The following is a 17,395-nucleotide window of genomic DNA, read 5'->3' as shown; positions in this document are numbered from 1 at the left end:
CGACTCGCTTCAAGACAAGACACACCTGCGACACTTGAACACAGTGCAGAGGACACCCCTAATTTGCATTTTATTGGTAGTATTTAGGATAGTAGTAATAGCAATACTGGAAGTAGAAGCCCTACATATCTTTGTCTCTGCTATTGTACATAATACATTATCACCAGAATTCATACACTGCCTTGAGATCATCCAATCTGGACAACACTTCTGCGGGCCCAGAAGCATACGTCTCGGAATTTATATAGAAGTCTGCCTGGGGGCCGGGCATACTGGCTGTCTACCTACGCCAAGACTTTTGGTTTCCGCGAGGATGATTATATCGATTCAGAGATGACATTACACATTGGACTTGTACATAGATCGAAGTATGATTTGTAGAGATTATAGGTTTACAAGCAATCTACTCTGTACCTATGATTCTATGATTTCTAAGAAGAGGCTGGTGGCCAAGTTGCAGATCCTAGTAGTATCCAGCCCGACTTCCTAGTTGGGCCTCCTACCTAATTAAGATAATTACCTTATTAGAACTAGTGGATTTCCTAAACTGCACAACTAACTACCTATACCGACATACCTACACATATGTAGGTATGTAATCGATTAATCTTAGTTAGTTGATCTAGACTAATCATACAATGAGAATATAGAATACCCCAAGACACGCTCTCATATTTATTTCGAAACTACTCCGTAGTCATTCATTCTTCAGACTACTACTTCCAACATCGTGGAGCATGCTACCACACCTTGCCCTGATTAATACCACAACGACCAAATATATCACTGCTATACGGAGCTGGACATCCTTTGGGGGACCTCCTTCTCGTGCCAGGAGAGCTTGACGCGCGCCACCATCTCTGCCGTGATGCCAACCCCGGATTGTTCACGGCGACAGATTGCACCGAAAGCAGATGGCTCTAGAGCCGATCTTGGAAACGTACCGATCACACTAGACGAGCTCGAAATCGATTCGTACCCCGCATCGCGCCCTCGTACCAAAGGTGAATATGAATATGCATATGCCCTTGAACTTATTGACTGAGAACCAATCCACTCACTCATCATAACACACAGGCCCAAGCTCTGCTCAAGAGAGCGTGATTGTCACGTGGAACGGAGAGGATGACCCCAAAGATCCATACAACTGGCCCCTTTCGAAGAAATGGCAGGCCACGGGCATTGGCTTGCTTGCGAGCTTTGTTTGCTCAATGAATGGGACCATCCTAACGGTGGCTCATACGGCCATTGGGGACGAGTTTCACATTTCCGATGCGACGTTCCCCAATTCCTACTGGCTCACAACATCGTGGGCTATCGGGGCCGCGCTATGCCCGCTTCTTCTGTTTCCTGTGATGGAGGACTTTGGCGTTCGACCCGTCCTTCTCACCACCTATTTTTGCTTTATGTCTTTTTTGATTCCTGTCGGGCTGGCACCCAACTTTGCCACCCTGATTGTGGTTCGATTCTTCAGCGGAGGATGTGTTCCGCTGATCAGCGACGCCGTTGCCGGTATTACATCGAATGTCTTTCACGGCGATCGAGCCCGGAGTGTCCCAATTTGTCTGTACGTGACCATCTATCTGACAGCGACCAGTCTGGGCCCGGTGGTTGGCTCTGCCATCCTGCAATTCCTGTCCTGGCGCTGGATTGGGTACATCGAACTGATCTGGACCGCTGCCCTATTTCCGATTCTGATCTTCGGTCTGCCAGAGAGCCGCGGGCCGGCGATCTTGCGCGCTCAGGCCAAACGACTGCGCCGCGAGGGAACGAACGCGTACACGACCGAGAAGATCGATCGGGGAGCATTGCCTCAGCTTATCCTGCAGAGCGTTCAACGGCCTCTGTACATGCTATGTACTGAAGGGGTCGTGTTCGTGGCGACGGTGTGGGCGGCCTTCAGCTTGGGAACCATCTATCTTTTTACGCAATCGGTCGAGCAGGTATACAAGGAGCTATATAAGTGGGATCCCATCCAGTGTGGGTATGTCCAAGTAGCGATTGTGATCGGGGAACTCCTGGGCGGGGGATTTTGCATCTTAACCGATGATCCCTGGTATTATGCCTCTGCGACCCGCAATACCGAGGCACCGGGCACGCCGATCCCAGAGGCGCGGCTTCATGCATCGATTTTGGGTGGGTTCTTTGGTGTCACGGGGGGCATGTTCGTGTATGGGTGGACATCGTACCCTTCCATCCACTGGATGGCACCCACCGTCGGCCTGGCGATGGTGGGGTTTGGGACGACGGCGGTCATCGTTGGCAATGCGAACTATCTCATCGACGCATACAGCAAGTATGCTGCGAGCGCCCTCGCCGCGGTGGGTTTCGTCGAGAACATCTCGATCGCCTTTCTCCCTCTGGCCGCAGCAGCCATGTACACGAATCTGGGATTCCAGTGGGCCAGCTCGCTGCTTGCATTTGTGTCTTTGGCCCTGGTGGCGACTCCTTTGGTGGTCCTCCAATGGGGCCAAGAGATCAGATCGTACAGCCCATTCATGCAGGAGGCCACTGTCGAGCGGCGGAGAGACAGTGCCGCGGCGGCCGCAATTGTATAGACAACAAGGGCCTATACAGGTGCTGTGCTCTGCGCAGCGCGCCCCCTCTTAAATTCCAGTGTTGTCATATTCATCACTAACTGACTATATAGTCTTGGCTTGGTTACCTCTGGCAATAACATGTATTTATGGGCCCGAGGTTGGGCACGCAGTTCATATAAGAAAATATTATTGACTTTTTTGTTTCAAGATCATCCAAAGCAAAGCCGCATTTGCAACGGATAACAAGACACGGTGGTGTGTTTTCGATCCACGACGTGACCCCACCACACGTTCTCAAATCCCTTCGCCTCCTGCTCCGCCCATACTTCTTCAAGCAACGGAATGGTGCTCCCAAACATCTGATACCGCGTCCGGTCATTCCACACCGAGCAGAACTGCACGATCTTCTGCCGTACCGATCGATCGCGTTGTTCGCAGCCCGCGAAGAAGAGCGGCAGCAACGCCTGCCGGGCGACCATGCTCTCGTCGCGACACGCCACTACATGGTCCAGAATCACCCGGGCCCAACGGACCACATGCGTTGGAATCGGGCTTCCCGGCTTCCATCGGAAGACGCGGTACATGTAGAGAAGCAGGCCGTGTCTCCATGCCTCTGAGCAGTGCATACAATCTTGGTCCTTTTGGATGTCCTCTTCGTCGCTACCGAAGGCCAGTGCGGCAGGGGAGATGTGGTGCCAGGACTCGAGCGCTTGCTCGATTTGGGCTATCATCGTGGTGTCGAAGGTCACGTACCGCATGGACGACGATTGGCGTTTTTCGGCACTCAGACGCACGACTTGCATGAGCAGCGTGACCACGCTGTGGGGGCACCCGCAGAGCTCAAAGAAACTCCACTTCCGATCATCGGGGTTCGACAGGATGGCTTCGACGTATGCGTACGGGAACACGCAGTCTTCCCGGGATAAGAGACTGATGATGGCATCCCACCTAAATAGTTTAGCTGGAAGGGCCGGGCTGGGCTGATTTTGCGTAAGATGTTTGGGGGGAAGGGGGGTGTGGTTATATACATACCACAACAACAATCCTATTTGAGCGTCTGCCCGAGCGGACGTGGTCCATGCTTCGATTCCCCCACACGCTTCGATGAGGCCATAGGCTCCCTTGAGATGTGTACTCCAGTATCCCAGGGTGGATTGAGTTTCCTAACATGCGTTATCAACGTGGATTTATGTCCGAGCAAAACAAAGATAAAAGGTGCAAACTCACGTCGAAGGAAAATAAGATCATAATCGCATCAAGCATGGAGGGACCATCTTTCACATTACCGGATGCGTTGAGGCTCTCGCGGAGGAGTTTCAATGCTGTATAGTGATGGTCCTCGGCTGATGGGCTCTGAACATGATGACCCGCTAAAGCCATCACCGCATGGACCAGAAACATCGGTTCCGGAACGATGGTTTTGCGGTATCGAAACGGATTCATCTGTAAGTCGGACGTTAATGGGATCGTGCAGAATTCCATATTGTCTATGACTTGTTAGTGAGCCATTGACAGGGGAGCGACTTGGGAGCAGAATAAGCGAACATCTCTCAAGGATAGGCCCAAACCGCTGCCAGAGGTTATTGTACAGTACGCTCGGTGGCAGAGATGTACTAGTAGTGTTGGGGAGGTCTAAAGCTGCCATGGGACTTGACTCTATAGTAGTAGTAGCGACTTGACTCGACCATTCATAGGAGGAGTCTCCGTCAGCTAGTGATTGTAGCTGTCCGTCGTCTGTCGGTGTAGATGAACACGGGGATTGGCCTTGGTCTTCGCTGTTATCGCGATGCGGTTGGAATTCATCAGCTGTCCTAGGATCGGTCTCGGGGCCGGGAGAATCAGCAACTCTTCTAGTTGGCGATGCATCACCCGAGACCTCAAATGGCGTCTCTACGGAGAGGCTGGCTTCCTCGGAAACGTTGACTAACCGTAGATTACTATTAGTCTTTAGAAGCCAGCCAGACAAAAGGACAGGTCAATACCATCAGGTTCTGGGGGGTTTTTTGCTTCGTAATTAGTAATAGGTTCAACAGGCGCTCCGGAGGGTTGGATAAATGATGGCTGGTTTGAGAAAAATGTATGGTCTTACGATCTCTCATAGGATGTTCTGCAACGAACACAAATTGCTGAGGTCCATCTGCGTTTCCCAACCGACCCCTATTGGTCCTACGGGCTGCTGACCTTCTTCCGGGCCTATTGGAGAGAGAATATCCTGACTTCCAGGATAGCTGCATTTTGTGCGTTTCCGTAGATACCAAGTAGGGTTATGGCCTGATTGGTTTCGCAATGTTCGCATCGAGCATTGACGGATTACCTTGTTGAAAAGGGGCATCCTATAAGGGGCGGTTGCGAGCAGAGAGAGATCAGATACTTAGTTAGGCACCGGGTTTAAGCTTAGTAAGAGTATAGTATTTATTCAGTTAACTACAGTCCCTCTTTTCTTCTCGCTGAGCCTTCCTGCTCCTTTAGTTAAATAGATATACCAACAAATAAATTGCTTTATAATTGTAGTATTGGGTGCTGGGCAGCCCTTTTCTGGGCTCGGATATAGAGTGGAATGAGTAGACTCGAGAAATGCCCATGTAGACCGTTCAACAGGAGTAGGCCAGGAAGCACGTGACGGCTCAGTGAACGCTCAGTGAGCGGTGATTCATGAGCAAGGCCCTGAGTACCCTCACTAATGCGGCGGCACCCAAAAGAGGAAATCCTGAGTTATGCTAGATATTTCGATACGTATAGGTACATATACACAATTACTAAATACCATGAATACTCCACGGTTCGAACATAAGACAATCTTGTGGCTGGCGGGGTAGTAGACAGTTGGAATCCCCCAGATAAACAATGTGTCACTAAGTAAAAGGCCTGGACCGAGGCAAATTACTATTTTTAAATCATTCATCATCAAATTATCTTGAACATGACTCGAACAACTATCGCTAGTGTATAGAATGTCTCACAAGATATCCCTCTGAATAATGATAAGGTGATTCATTGTCATGATTGACTAAGTAAGTATCTAGTCAAGCTGTCACTTGATCAGCTGGCTACTAATCTAGAACATTGGTCACCTGCTGGCACGAGACCTGCTTGCTTCCCAACGGTCGCTCGGTCAGCTCGGTTGCTCGGTCTCTCGGTCGGTCCAGAACCTTCGATGGGATTAATTAATCAATCAATTGGGTACCTACATACTTTTGCAGAAATCGATAACTAAAATACGAAAGTTAGTGTTAGTTCGAATCTGCAGTTCCTCCATAGCAGCCCAATCAGCATAATTTTGGGCTGTGGCATCCTTGCGACCGGAGAGAAAAGTGTCAACAAGTGGATTGCGGGTGACCCGTGGTGCCGTGTACCCGAACACTTTCTTTACTTCTCTTTCCCACGCGGAGACTGGCAGACAGGCAGAGCCACAAGAGGAGTCAGTCACTAGTGATCGACCGGGCCGATGACCCAACGACTACGTACAATACGATGTGCTCTTGAATCTTGATATCCATCCACTATGATCGAAGAGACCAAATGACTTGAAATGAGACTGGTGGATCTAAGAATGAAGTAAAAGGGTATCTTCACGTCATCAATACGCGCAATTACTATGTCAAGCCCGATCGGGGAACCGAAGATCATATTGAAGTAGAAAGCTATCTAGTGATCGGGCATCGCCTACAGTAGATATCCACCAAAGCCGGTGACTCGTGGGAATCAAAGATTGAAAGTGGGGAGGATACAGGTTCCAGACTTGCAACAGATTAACGAGCCTGGTATCGGATGTCGGAAAGACAGGATTGCGACTGGGAAGAAAGGGAAAGGATAAAAAAAAAAAAAAGAAAAGAAAAGCAAATAGTATAACCTATCCAAGTAGGTGCCATTGAACAATGGGGGGAGGAGGGAAGATTGTGATCCGGGACTAAACTAGCGTTTGGCAAGGTTTTTTCCATCTTCCCTGCAACTCGGCTTTGCACGGCCCAAAATTAGAAAAGTTCTAGAAAAGACGTGGAAGAAGTCTATACGGCTGCCCCGAAAGGAATTCCCAGCAGACTAAACCGTTTTGGCGTCGACTTGCATATTCTTGACGTATGGAACCGGCGGACGTTACCAGAATTACGGCATACGGACGGAGTACGTGGTCCGAGTTACGCCTAAACGGGGGTCAACCCGCACTAGTTTCGTTGGCCGCGGAGAATCCTGAATGAAAATCCAACGCAACTTGGCAACCGGGCTGTGGCTGTGCGCATGCATCCAACCAATCACACGGCTGGCTTTATCCCTGAGCAAGCTGCAGGAGAAGGGAAAGGGATCATGGAATCCCGAGAGAAGAATTTTCTCACCCTTCCATGCATTAGTCTGGCACTAGTTCGCGTCCGTTAGCATGTGGCAGGCAGGGGGAGTCTGGCACACTCTCGTCCGGGTTGTTGGTACGTGCTACTAGCCCGAGATCGTCGCCCCGTGCACAGCAACTGGGAGCCTTTAGAGTGCTGACTGGGCACCCTCTCACCACCAATGAAAATTTTTTCACTGCCGTCTAAGGCCTTCATAATGCATTTGTCTTGCAGGGTTCCTGGCGAAGGATTGGTCCGATCGCCCTTGTAGCACATGGCGCGGAAAAGATTGAAAACAAATTAAAATCGATTTGACTTTGGTGGTTGCTGGTCGGCTACATGCTTCGGCAGTGTGTTGTCCACGCTTTGTTCCGACAACGACTTCAAGTGGTGATGTCTTGCATTACGAGCTGAAACTCTCGAATGTCAATGCGCAATTGATTCAATTCTGGGGCTCGTTGACATCTGTCAAATCATGTAGCTTCATTGACGTCGGATCGTGGGCTTCCTCCCTTTGCCCCGGCCGGGGAGGAGGGGCTTTCCAGATACCCGTCCCTCAGACCCGCCGGGGGTCCCATACAAGTCAAACACTGGTTACACTGGAATACTGGATATCAACGCTCGGGACAACGGGGGCAAATTTACCATCCCCAGCTAGGTCCAACCAGCGGAGGCTGTAGTCTTCCCTGTTCCGGCCGTGTTTGGCTGACAGACGGCATCGGACACAGTAGGGGGAAAAAATGTATTCTGTATAAGCGTAGGCCGCAGGATTCCTGCTACGGCTGAATGCAGACGATCCAGCCAGCTGGGTCAGAGATAGTGGCACTGGGGACAGAGCCCATTTGCTGTTACCTAAACTCAAGCTCTAAAGTCTTTGCCACCAGTTTCAGCTGTCTCGTCTCCCATGTGGTGGGCCTGCAAGTTGGGGCTGCTCCGGGGTCCTTGACAGGGCTCAGTGACCATAGCTTAGTTGGAACGGAGTCGTATGTGGAACCGTGTGGCTTAAAGCCAAAAGGTAGTTGCATTTAACTATCCCCAATCACAGGTGTCAATGTCCCAGAGTGGTCGAGCGCGTGTGGACCGGAAGCCATGCCCGTCCCTCCACGTTGCGTACTTTGTATATGAGGCGGCCACGCGTAGACAACCAAGATGAAAAAAAAAAATTTTTTTCAGGGCAAGCAGGAACGTGCCAATAACCGTAGGATCCTGATTTTTGCATGTGAAAGCGATAGTGAAATCTAGATTGTTGAAGGGGAAGGAGCTTCCCACCAGTCACACCACTACGGTTGCAGGTCACCTCACATTGTTTTTACAATGGGTATGATTCAACAGTATGATTTGCAATTGCCTAAGGGGCAAATAACGATATGTTCGTATTCGTACGACTGTGACCCATGCAGATATGACTGAGGAGAATACTAAGACTAATTCAGAGACAATGACTCAACGCCAGAAGCAGCAAGATGCAACTCGCGGTATGGACTACGGGTATGGCTTCCTCCGATATAGGACATGTGCTGCTCGGTTAGCGCGCAGGACCGTGGAACACTCAAGACATAACCTGTCATGCCATGCTAAGAGCATCAGCTGACCCGATCACGCGGGGATGGTAAAAGAAAAAGAAGAAGATGCATTGCTGCAAAAGAGAGAGACCATGTTTTGCTGCAGCACCGCAGTATGGCAGGCTGGGGAGGGTGGGAAAGGGCCACCGGCCGAGAACCAGTTCGGAACAGATGTGCCGTGAAAATCAGGCTGCTAGCGCGTCCAATTCCAGTTGCTGCGTCGGCGATACGCTCTCCGAGGCCGGTCATCGTCTTGGCGCCGGCGTATGCCCGATCTTTACCCGGCCCAGACAGTTCTCGACCGTCCCCCAACGTTCCAACATGACCGACCACATTATCAAATTTTCTCTTTGATCTTGCTGACAAGTGTGGGTGGAATGCAGTAGTGCCTGCCAGAAGCACCTTGTGACAAGTTCATTCGGGCAACTCCGTGGGTTGTACTAGTTATTGTTCATCTAGTGGATGATGAATGGATTACTAAGGGTGTGACTAGCCATGAGACATGCACTAGCCACATCATTGTGGCATTGTGGCGCAGGCAACTTGTGGCTTGTGGGGTTGCCGGTTTGCGTTGGCACCTATCGAACTAGTAGTTTTGTCTGTATTGATGATCGGCAACTACGGAGCAGACCCTGATGCATCATTCCAGCCAGGGCAGGCAATGCTGAAGAAAGGATCTTCAGCTTTCTGTTTTTGCCGCGCACCGACTCCTTCCCACTCCTTTTCGTTTGGTCGTACATGTCATCTGTAAGGGTTTTCCCTCTTGGTGGTCCGATCGCAAGACAACACGAGATCGGTATCTGGTTCTGCATTGCTTGAGATGCCATGTTTTACTTAAGCAACGGGGATTGTGGCTGAGCCGTGTCCCATTGGCTGCCTCGGTTTCAGAATGGGGAGGAGAAAAAATAAAAACAAACAATGCCTCTTGACACACGGTGGAGTTCATGCGACTAACGGATTACTAGTTTACCCGACTATATCGGACTTGTAGCCCTGTGTAGACTGGTAGGAATTTATCAGATAGATTAATGTACTCCAATCGGACTAACAGTAGCTGAAGGATCCTTGCCAGTCCTATTCCCACATTACTAAGTTGATGTACCCATGTTCATAGTTTTTCCCTGCCCTCAACTTATCAATTCTATTACTATAAAATAGAGTTAACTAGTAAATTCAAGAACGTACCAGAAATTTCTGCTCCCCCGTAAAGCCGACATATTTCGGATCAGTCAGTGTCTGGACTTATCGGACGAAACACCTGAGGGTTTAGCAGGTGCAGAAGTTTACTAATTTGAGTAGTGCAGGTATGCATGTTGAGAGGGAAGAAGGGGAAAAGCAAAAATAAAACCAAAACCAATGAGAAAAAGAAAAATACCCACTTGAGGGAACTGGGAGTGTGGCTTGGGGGCTTGTTCGGGGGTGGGACCGCATTGGATAACCAGCTCCCCGGAGATGCAGATCGTAAGTGCGAAGCCAGTGTGGGTCTCTTGAGTCTTGTCTGGTGGTAAGGCAGGTAATTTTACGTGCTCGGCCGTATTTACGGGTATGACGGAGTAAAGTATGAGGACAAGCTAGAAGGCGCTTATCCCAATCGGGCGAAAAAAGATTAAAAATCGAGTCAGAGAGGATCGTCGGGCTTGTCCGTTCCTTCGTACTGCGCTTTACTGACTGAACGGACTACTTACTATGTGCAGCAACGTCATCCCCATAATAAAAGAAGCCATCCTCCTCCCCCTCCGCTTCAGCTATGCTCTCCCTTTCCCCTCTCCATCATTATCTCTCAATTTTAAATCATCCCAATTGATGACTCTTTTACTACATCAGTCTTGTTCTTCTTATTAAATACCCCCCCTTGTCTCCCTTTCACTCCACCCCGACCGTTCTTCCCATTCCACCCTTTCTACAGTTTGGTGTTCCCCCCCAATACCCGTGGTCCTCCGATCTACAGTAAGTTGGCTCGTACCAAATCTTGTCCCATCCTCACGTTTTGTCCACTCCTCTTGTTCTCTTCCCTTGGTCTTACCTGGTCTTTGCATCATTGGATCGGATCGAGTCTAATTAGGCCTCTCTTGAACTCTAGCTTTTATCCTTACCAAGGGTTTCTCACCGACAAAGCCTTCACTATCGACTTCCCGTCTACCTGATTGGACCTTCCACCACTCGACGTTTCCAGACTCTTCGACACGCATTGCCTGTCTAATACTTGACTCTCCGGATCACTCCGTTTCGCTGTCCTTGTTGACTCATTTCTCCGGTTGGCACGCTTCGCACTCATACGCTTGGCCCCTTTGAAAGAGTTTAGTGGGGGCCGCTGGTGCCAACACCTATATTATAACCTTCAACAAGTCGACATCCGGTGGCAAATTCCGTGTCTATACCTGCCCACCCCCCCCCCCCTCTCCGTCGGCGTCATTCTCTCTTTGACGTCCAATCGCGAACAAGCACATTATGTTCATGCACCCTGCTGCACGTAAGGGTTTGATCACTGAACCAACTTCCATCCCCTATCTCAACTACCAAGATCCCGTTTGCATACAAGACGACCAGATCCTCGACTACTCTCAAGAGGCCACTCTCCACTTTCTCGGCCAACAACAACCTCGTCTGCAAACTCCTTTCCAGTACCAACCGGATTTGCAGTTCGTCTCTCCGCCGTCTTCCGCTCCTTCCTCCCCTACGTCCTCCCCCGCCTCCACCATCTCCCACTATCCTGCGACAACAGCGGTTGCCGCGGATTACTCGTCTGCCGTCTTCGACGGCAACTCCTTCGAGGCCCCTTCGATGACACCTTCCTCCTCCTACAACCCTTCCATCAACATCCATCACTCGGCATCACCGCCCTCGCAAGCCTACCTTCCCCAATATACTCAGCCTTACTACTTCAACGGCAACCCGATGTTGGCACAACAGTCTGTCGCGAACAACCACGGTTGGGAAGGCAACTTGCAGCTGTTGGGCCCAGCTCGCCTCCAGAACAATCTACTGAAAGCCTCTGCTAGTCCCTCATCAAGCCGCTCTGCACCCGCTGGCAGTTCTTACTCGAGGACAAACGGTGCAGCCAAGCCTTTGCCTACCCCCGTGCAGACCCCCGTGCAGAGCTTTCAAGATGGTAGCCAGACCGACGCCGATCTTGCTATGAGACGGGCAATTCTGGAGCAGCAGCAGCAGCAACAACAGCAACAGCAGAAGCAATCTCGTCACCAGCATCAGTCTAGCGATTATTCGCTAGCGCCTTCTGTATCGAGCGTGAGTCACAACTCGCCAGTGACTCCCCATACGGGCTTCGAGGACCTCGATGACGCATCGAAGGCGATTGTTAATGGTGAGAACCGGTTTCCCGACGTAGACAAGTGGATGGATGATTACTTACGCCTCGATGCGCTTTCAGACTACAACAACCACAACGCCAACAACAACATGACCATTGGCATCCCCAAGCTCAACCGCACTATTTCCGACATTTACCAGGACGAGCTTTACAACCCCGCCATGATGTCTACTCCCCAGATGGCGAAGCCCGCGACGAACCAGCAGAATCTGCTGGCACCGTCGTTCCGCAATGTGATCGCCGATCGCCTGCAGGCTGCCAACCAGGGCCACTTGACCGCACGGTCACAGTCTCCTATGGTGAATATGCCTCGCGATCGCTCTCCCTTCCGCCAGAACTCTCCCTTGGCCGCTGAGTACAACCATGCGGCTTTGCAACAACCTCAAATGGCCACCAGCGCCCCTACGTCCCAAAATGGGGTGAACATGGGTCAGGCGGCTCAAGGAGAGCCCAAGACGATGTCTCCCAAGGATGCACTGCTGGATTTCAACGAGGGCGATGACACTGGATTGCCTTTGTTCCCCCCTTCATCACAGCCCGATTTCAATCTGGGTGATGCCCTGGGCGGACTGCGCCGGGAGAGCTCCGGCTCATTCCAGCCGACTCAGAACTTCACATCGATGGAGTCGTTCCCCAGCCAATACTCTACGCAGGCGGGCGCTGCATCCCAGCAGTTCCCCTTTGGCCAGCAGCAGCAGCAGAACCACCGCCAGCCCCAACATCAGAACAACAACTTGCTGCACCAGACTCCCGAATTCCCCGCGTCTCTCCCCCGGTTTGACTCTACGGGTAGTGATGTGCTGCCCTCGACTGAGATGACCTCCCCACAGGCGTCGGCAAAGATGCCGATGCAGGCACCGCCGGTCAAGGAAGAGATCAGTCGACCGGAAAATACCTCGGCCGACGGAGGCACCTACACCTGCACATATCACGGTTGTACGCTACGCTTTGAGACCCCGGCCAAGCTGCAGAAGCACAAGCGCGAGGCGCATCGTCAGACCACCCCTGGTGGTCACCTGGTCACTCGCGATACGTCGGCCCGCAACTCGCAGGCGGGACCGCACAAGTGTGAGCGCATCAATCCGTCTACGGGCAAGCCATGCAACTCTGTGTTCTCACGGCCTTACGATCTTACACGGCACGAGGACACAATCCACAATGCTCGCAAGCAAAAGGTGCGGTGTCATCTGTGCACGGAGGAGAAAACCTTCTCGCGCAATGATGCGCTCACCCGGCACATGCGCGTGGTGCATCCAGAGGTTGACTGGCCCGGCAAGCAACGGCGCAGAGGACGGGAGTGAAGCTTGGGTGGATCAGCCCCAGTTTCCAGCACCCCCCCTCCTCCTCCTTTCCCCCCTTTACTCAATTCCAATGGAGAGGAAAACCCAAAGGGTGTGTGGAGGAATGGGGATGGTGAGTGCCATTCAGCAGCCGCCGCGGTGACAGCATGAGATCCACCGTGTCTTCCTCAGCGCAGTGCAAAGTCACCATGACGGATCCCAAAAGCCTCCGACGTCATGGGCTAGTCCCCTTCAGGCAAGGACTCGCTAACGGGGCCGGATCGGCAGTTGCACTTTCTTCATCGGGGAAAATATGGGGCCTAAGGCCGTGCACCCAATGCAGCAGCCATGACGTCATGGCAGCACCCTTTGGGACGGGCGGCCCGCCGGTGGACCAATCAGCGGGTCGATGACGTATCGATCTCTTTTCAGCGAAACGAGCAGGCCTTTTTTGCTTCTTTGGGCTTCTTTCTTTTGCGATTCTTTTCTTTGTTTTGCATTACATGCCATGGGTCTTAGATTTCTTTTGTCATTATTCATCATATGTGATGTGAACGGTGTTGCTGCTAAATCTTCCTCATTGGGTCACGGTGGTTTCGGAAATCGGGTTTGCATCAAAAAAAGAATTCTTTTTTCTTCCCGCGTGTATATGCACAGGTTCCGTGTTTGCGTGTTTTTGCGATGTTCTTTCCAGCCAGCTTGTTACGAATTTCTGGGGTTTTACGCTTTGTACTATACTGTACCCTGTATGATTGTTACGTGATGAGATATTTATTGCTGCAGCTCTTGTTCATTTTGGCTTTGCATTGGGTCGGCATGGGTCTGGAGGGGGTTGGTTTGGCGCGCAGATTTGATGAGAAAACTTGTACAGTATGAGATGTATACATATATCGTGAAAGACATATATCATTGTTCTGATGATTATCTTTTATTTCGCTTACTTTGAGAGTATGTTTCAGATAATAGGGACTAAGTATCGGGACCTGTCAGTGTCAGCCTTGAAGCTATAGCTCTAGTGAGAAGCTATGAACATCCGCTGCACACTGCACGGTGTCATCGGCAGGTACCCAACTATTTACCTAAGAAATTGAAACGGTTGAAGCCCAAACATACCATAGCAAATAATTTATTACCAGTATGCATACTTGCCAATGCAACATCATTCAGACAGATGTAGTGGTACCTTTTCATGTGCATCATTTGTGTGTTGTGGCTTCGGAAGAATGAATTGGAAATGAAATTGAAATGTGCCAGCCAGCCAGCCAGTGACATCATACATATGCACCCCTGTCCCCCGGTAGTTTAGAAACTACGGAAGTATGTATGCATGGCATCACCATACATACATACATACATCATCCATGACAAAAAAAACATGCATCCAGGGCATGTCTCTGATTTCTTTTCTTTTCAATTTCTTTATTGTCCTTGCTTCACATTAGTTTTCAATTCTCCGATGGTTTTTGTGGCGGTGCAAGATTGATGAATGTACTTTTGACTCATACCGGAATTGTTAGTTAACTAAAAGCTCATTGATAATGAGTTAGTCAGTGGGATTATGGCCATTAGTAATTCATTCATCAATAACTAGTTAACTAACTAGTTAGTAATATTTGATTCAGCTATAACTATAGTCATTGTAACTACTTTGATTCATCATCAAGTGCTTGATTATGTGTGTATGACTTAGCTATTGTAATTAATTTAGTTAACAAATCGATTCTAACTGACTCATCTCAACTATTTCCGACTCAAGTGGAGTTGTGGACACAAAAAGTACTGTAAAGGACCCGTTCCCCACATTGGATTGGCGGGGGGAGGGATCAACTCTCTCCCCGCCTCGCTTTTTCTGTTGGGTGGGCGGGTTCCACAAGTGTAAATCAGTCCCTGAAGGGGGGAGATATCCCTGGGAAATTGGTCTGTTTTATCGGTCGGTCGGCTATCCACTCTAATTAGATTGTCAACTTCTTTTGTTGTATGTGTTTTGTATCAGGTTGGTGGGGGTATGCATTGTGGGTAGATAGGGATCTACATACATCGTAAACGCGATTTACTGTTTTTGTTATACACACTTGGAATAGTTTGTGTGCGTACCTCAGTTCAACGGTGTTTTCAAGTATCACTGCTATCTACTGAATAACACAACCATAACAATTCCTCCTCTACTTCTATCTAACCTGCAACATACCCACTCCTCGACAATAACCCCCCGCCGTTACACCCCGCCCACCCCACTGATTTTCGCGAACAAGGTATCCTCCACCCCCATCCCAAACTGCTATACATAACCCCCGCAAAAAGCGGAAATCCAAATCCGGTCAAACTCCTCAACACCACCACCGCTGCGACCGCACTCGCTACATACCTCGTATACGCGTCATTAGTGTACGCCTGAACACAAATCAATCCCATAATCATGCCCGCAGCGTACACCGTAATCCTGATATTCGGAGCTATCCAAAAGATTCTTTTCTGCGCCGTCCAGCCATAGATGAGCAGGCCAAGGAGCGTAATATCGCGTTGGGGAGCATGATGATTGTCCTGTATTCGGGTTTGCTGGCTCCTGCGGGAACCTTGGCTTGAGGATGCGGTAGATACGGTCTAGAAGGGCAGCTGTGACTTGGGCTCCTAGGAAGAGGCCGATTGTAAATAGACAGAAGAGACAAACCAACTGACTAAAAGTCGACAGGCGCTTAGAAACTATAAATGGCCGCTGGTCCTGGCATATCTGTATCTCCGATCGACCATCCTAACGACATGGCCGGATAGCTAGCCACCGGTGGACCATCCCACCACCACCACCACCACCACCACCACCACCACCACGACTTAAGAGCCATCGACCATGATCCCAGATCGACGCATGATGGAGGGAAGCTGATGCTGCGTTAAGCTCATCCGTAGATTCTATCAAAGATAGGGAATCACTTCCAAGGTCTATGAGAGCGGCATTTGCGAGGACATCGGCCGGGTCCAGGCTAGTGTAGTTCGAAATGAGCTCCTTGATCATACCTTCCTGGCTCATGGATCCTTTTCCCAGAAAAGTAAATGCAGCTCTTGAGCCGGTCACGGGGCTTGAATCAGCGCCATTGACCATTGTTGATTCAATCGTAGATTTACCAGCAATATCAGGAGCTTTCTACGCCAGCGTGCAATCAAAGGAAACTGTCCGGTCTTTAAGTTAAGAATCAGAGACAAGCAGTTGATTTACTCTGAACTTGGCAATCTCGAGACGCTGTTTACTGAACGGCGACAGAGGCACACTGTCATTCAATCCGAAGATGACAAGTCGGTGGAGTGGACGCTCTGAGTCTCTGAATTGAGGACAACTAAAGAGAAGTTCGCCATATCAGTCGTAACATGTCGCCAGCATCATGATTATCAAATCCTCCATTATATCGGCATCAGTCAATGCTTTGCCTTTCATGTCTGATCGCACGGTGACTTGTAGTTGACTTTCTCGCGGCAGGTGAAACATGGTTGGGTTACTGTTGATGATGTCCATGAAGTCTGGCACCACATGCCTGTTTTCGGATTGTGAGCCTTTCCGGTCACATTCATCTTATCCGCCGGCAGACCGTGATTATGACAATAGTCATACAAAGCCGATATAGACTTCGCATTCCCAGCTGACAGCTGTGACTTTAACCTCCTGTACATACCTTCTCCTCCAGCACGAGGTGGTTATGCACAAGGTGTTGAAAGAAGTCCCTCAGGCATTCACTGCTGATGATCAGATCACTGTGCAGTCTACCCATGGACTCATGTATCTGGAGGCAGTCTTCAACGAAACGATGCGTCTCCACCACTTGACACCCATTACTCTTCCTCGCGTTATACCCCCGGAAGGTCGCCAGCTCGACGGTCACTTCATTCCGGGAACTACTATCGTCGGCATCAATTTGCACAATATTCATACCAGCCTCGAGCATTGGGATGAGCCACACGCCATCCGTCCGGAACGCTTTCTCCCCAAGGATAATGCCCGCTGTGACTCTCGCTTCAACAAGGATGTCAAGGCGGCCCATATGCCCCTTTCGACCGGTCCGAGTATTTGCATTGCCAGCAGGCAGAGAATTGGGTGGAGAAGAGGGCAGCCTATATCGTGTACGAGCCAAAGCCGCTTCAAACCAGGCCCGTTGATCGAACGGAATAACCGGATGAATGGTAGTTTCCTGATGGTTCAGGGGGCTTATGATGCATTGGAGTTGCGCTACTGGAAATAAGAAAGAGTTAGCATATCAACAACATGATAATTGATTTGTGGAAGACTTTAAGAACCCATCTCAGTCCTAGGCTTTTTAAGATCTCAGTAACTAATCCATTTAAGATGCATGTCGAAGTTTGTCACGAATCAAGAAAGTAA

General features: G+C 50.0%; 8 protein-coding genes across 8 annotated transcripts; 5 read left to right on the top strand and 3 right to left on the bottom strand.

Moving 5' to 3' along the window:
* Positions 1-868: 868 nt before the first annotated feature.
* ASPBRDRAFT_28757 (uncharacterized protein) lies at positions 869-2,558 on the top strand (the record flags this gene model as incomplete). The annotated part of the gene is made up of 2 exons (XM_067622555.1): positions 869-1,004; positions 1,078-2,558. 2 exons carry the CDS (start codon positions 869-871, stop codon positions 2,556-2,558), a joined length of 1,617 nt encoding a protein of 538 aa, XP_067480781.1.
* A 95-nt stretch (positions 2,559-2,653) lies between these two features.
* On the bottom strand, positions 2,654-4,874 carry ASPBRDRAFT_506890 (fungal specific transcription factor domain-containing protein). Its single transcript, XM_067626589.1, has 6 exons — positions 4,630-4,874; positions 4,523-4,531; positions 4,086-4,463; positions 3,768-4,027; positions 3,573-3,703; positions 2,654-3,488 (listed from the first exon to the last, which is right to left on the bottom strand). Exons 1-6 carry the CDS (start codon positions 4,772-4,774, stop codon positions 2,750-2,752), a joined length of 1,662 nt encoding a protein of 553 aa, XP_067480780.1. The 5' UTR covers positions 4,775-4,874; the 3' UTR covers positions 2,654-2,749.
* A 232-nt stretch (positions 4,875-5,106) lies between these two features.
* On the bottom strand, positions 5,107-5,500 carry ASPBRDRAFT_41213 (uncharacterized protein). Its single transcript, XM_067624514.1, has one exon. It carries the CDS (start codon positions 5,440-5,442, stop codon positions 5,218-5,220), a length of 225 nt encoding a protein of 74 aa, XP_067480779.1. The 5' UTR covers positions 5,443-5,500; the 3' UTR covers positions 5,107-5,217.
* A 2,105-nt stretch (positions 5,501-7,605) lies between these two features.
* Positions 7,606-7,950, top strand: ASPBRDRAFT_506879 (uncharacterized protein). Its single transcript, XM_067626588.1, has one exon. The coding sequence runs from the start codon at positions 7,646-7,648 to the stop codon at positions 7,886-7,888; it is 243 nt and encodes an 80-aa protein (XP_067480778.1). The 5' UTR covers positions 7,606-7,645; the 3' UTR covers positions 7,889-7,950.
* A 2,919-nt stretch (positions 7,951-10,869) lies between these two features.
* On the top strand, positions 10,870-13,050 carry ASPBRDRAFT_122233 (stress-regulated transcription factor RPN4; the record flags this gene model as incomplete). The annotated part of the gene is made up of 1 exon (XM_067617497.1): positions 10,870-13,050. The coding sequence occupies one exon, from the start codon at positions 10,870-10,872 to the stop codon at positions 13,048-13,050; it is 2,181 nt and encodes a 726-aa protein (XP_067480777.1).
* Positions 13,051-13,244: 194 nt separating this feature from the next.
* On the top strand, positions 13,245-13,946 carry ASPBRDRAFT_506854 (uncharacterized protein). Its single transcript, XM_067626586.1, has one exon. It carries the CDS (start codon positions 13,439-13,441, stop codon positions 13,790-13,792), a length of 354 nt encoding a protein of 117 aa, XP_067480776.1. The 5' UTR covers positions 13,245-13,438; the 3' UTR covers positions 13,793-13,946.
* A 1,832-nt stretch (positions 13,947-15,778) lies between these two features.
* ASPBRDRAFT_194470 (uncharacterized protein) lies at positions 15,779-16,126 on the bottom strand (the record flags this gene model as incomplete). Its single annotated transcript, XM_067620755.1, has 1 exon — positions 15,779-16,126. The coding sequence occupies one exon, from the start codon at positions 16,124-16,126 to the stop codon at positions 15,779-15,781; it is 348 nt and encodes a 115-aa protein (XP_067480775.1).
* A 589-nt stretch (positions 16,127-16,715) lies between these two features.
* Positions 16,716-17,255, top strand: ASPBRDRAFT_28753 (uncharacterized protein; the record flags this gene model as incomplete). Its single annotated transcript, XM_067622554.1, has 1 exon — positions 16,716-17,255. The coding sequence occupies one exon, from the start codon at positions 16,716-16,718 to the stop codon at positions 17,253-17,255; it is 540 nt and encodes a 179-aa protein (XP_067480774.1).
* Positions 17,256-17,395: the final 140 nt, after the last annotated feature.

This window comes from Aspergillus brasiliensis (genome assembly GCF_001889945.1).
Source record: "Aspergillus brasiliensis CBS 101740 unplaced genomic scaffold ASPBRscaffold_4, whole genome shotgun sequence".
In the NCBI taxonomy this organism is placed as follows: domain Eukaryota; kingdom Fungi; phylum Ascomycota; class Eurotiomycetes; order Eurotiales; family Aspergillaceae; genus Aspergillus; species Aspergillus brasiliensis.
Note: the sequence above shows the minus strand (reverse complement) of the source record. Positions and strands in the feature narration are given on the sequence as shown.

What these genes read in the sequence shown, in the direction of transcription:
- ASPBRDRAFT_506890 (XM_067626589.1), bottom strand. Translation starts at nt 4,774, where the DNA reads ATGCAGCTATCCTGGAAGTCAGGATATTCTCTCTCCAATAGGCCCGGA. An exon ending in TGATCTTATTTTCCTTCGAC is followed by an intron (nt 3,704 to 3,767) that starts GTGAGTTTGCAC and finishes AACGCATGTTAG; the next exon opens with GAAACTCAATCCACCCTGGG. An exon ending in CAAATAGGATTGTTGTTGTG is followed by an intron (nt 3,489 to 3,572) that starts GTATGTATATAA and finishes TAAACTATTTAG; the next exon opens with GTGGGATGCCATCATCAGTC.
- ASPBRDRAFT_41213 (XM_067624514.1), bottom strand. Translation starts at nt 5,442, where the DNA reads ATGAATGATTTAAAAATAGTAATTTGCCTCGGTCCAGGCCTTTTACTT.
- ASPBRDRAFT_506879 (XM_067626588.1), top strand. Translation starts at nt 7,646, where the DNA reads ATGCAGACGATCCAGCCAGCTGGGTCAGAGATAGTGGCACTGGGGACA.
- ASPBRDRAFT_506854 (XM_067626586.1), top strand. Translation starts at nt 13,439, where the DNA reads ATGACGTATCGATCTCTTTTCAGCGAAACGAGCAGGCCTTTTTTGCTT.